The sequence below is a fragment of a genome (assembly GCF_019968985.1).
Source record: "MAG: Porospora cf. gigantea B chromosome Unknown PgB_NODE_12529_length_1060_cov_1829.49, whole genome shotgun sequence".
NCBI classification, from domain to species: domain Eukaryota; phylum Apicomplexa; class Conoidasida; order Eugregarinorida; family Porosporidae; genus Porospora; species Porospora cf. gigantea B.
In genome coordinates, this window is record NW_027178603.1 from 1 (window position 1) to 1,060 (window position 1,060).

The following is a 1,060-nucleotide window of genomic DNA, read 5'->3' on the forward strand; positions in this document are numbered from 1 at the left end:
TTGCGGACAACTTGGCGGCCTTTATCCAGGAGCATCCGAATGGCCTGGCTTCCGCCCCAGTCCCAGACGACCCTGAGTTGGCCGATTTCCTCGACGGACTCAGGGGAGCTGGGCTCGAGCTACCTTGCTGGCTCAGACAACGACGGATCGTTGTCCTGGAGGACACGCTGGCGTCAGGAAAGACCACCCTCTCTAGGAAACTGACATCTTCAGACTCAGGGGAACCCTGTGCTTTAGTGGAAGAGTGGTTAGACGTCTGCAGCTACCTCGGTTGGGATGCAGGCGAGGTTCTGGCGCTGCCGTTTCGAGTCAGGGAGAATCTGATTATGGGTCTGACCATAGCGGGCGCCGACAGACTACGTCGGAGGCAACCAGAGGCACCAGAGATAGTCTCCGATCGCAGCCTGTTAGCAACGATCTTCCAATGGGGACACGAAGATTCAGTACAGACAGCCCGCTGGTTCCTGGGCGTCCCCCCGTTGTCCCTGTACGACCCGCAGCTGACGACCTTCATCGTTGCGGACTTCCCGGTTGAGACCACCCGAGAACATATCCGATGCCGGCAGCGTCGGATCGGAGAACAACTGGAGGAAGACTTCTACTTTGGTGACAACGGGAAACGGATTCGGCAGGTCCAAGCCGGTCTGAAACGCTACGTCAAGTGGCTCCGATCCGCTTTCACAGATGTCCAAGTGGTTGCTTCCGAGGAGGAACGTCTAGAGGCCCTACGACGGCTTCAGCTACTCCCACGAGCTCCCACTACTCTCGCTGCGTCACTTACAGCAAGACTTACTGACAACAAGCATCGTCCGATCCAATGGACCCCCGAATGCACTTCGGCGGTCCAGACGGCTGTGCAACGCCTTTCGACTGCCGTGCTCTCGGTCCCCGTCGACGGAGACGAGTACCTTCTCGAAACCGATGCGTCCGGCCTGGCGGTCGGCGCAATACTCTCTGTCAAACGGGGGGAACAATGGTTCCCTGTCGCTTTCCATTCTAAATCCTTGACAGGACCCATGGAACGATGGCCGGTTTACGAACAGGAGGCGTTTGCCATAGT

General features: G+C 58.0%; 1 protein-coding gene across 2 annotated transcripts; it reads left to right on the plus strand.

Annotated features, from left to right (window-relative positions):
- Window positions 1-1,060, plus strand: KVP17_002117 (uncharacterized protein; the record flags this gene model as incomplete). Of its 2 annotated transcripts, none has more annotated exons than XM_068518100.1 (1): window positions 1-1,060. In XM_068518100.1, a coding segment is annotated over one exon (1,060 nt), but the record flags the coding sequence as incomplete, so codon positions are not given. The 2 variants fall into 2 exon arrangements, with proteins under 2 accessions (XP_068379042.1, XP_068379041.1); XM_068518099.1 differs by having other exon boundaries at window positions 30-1,058.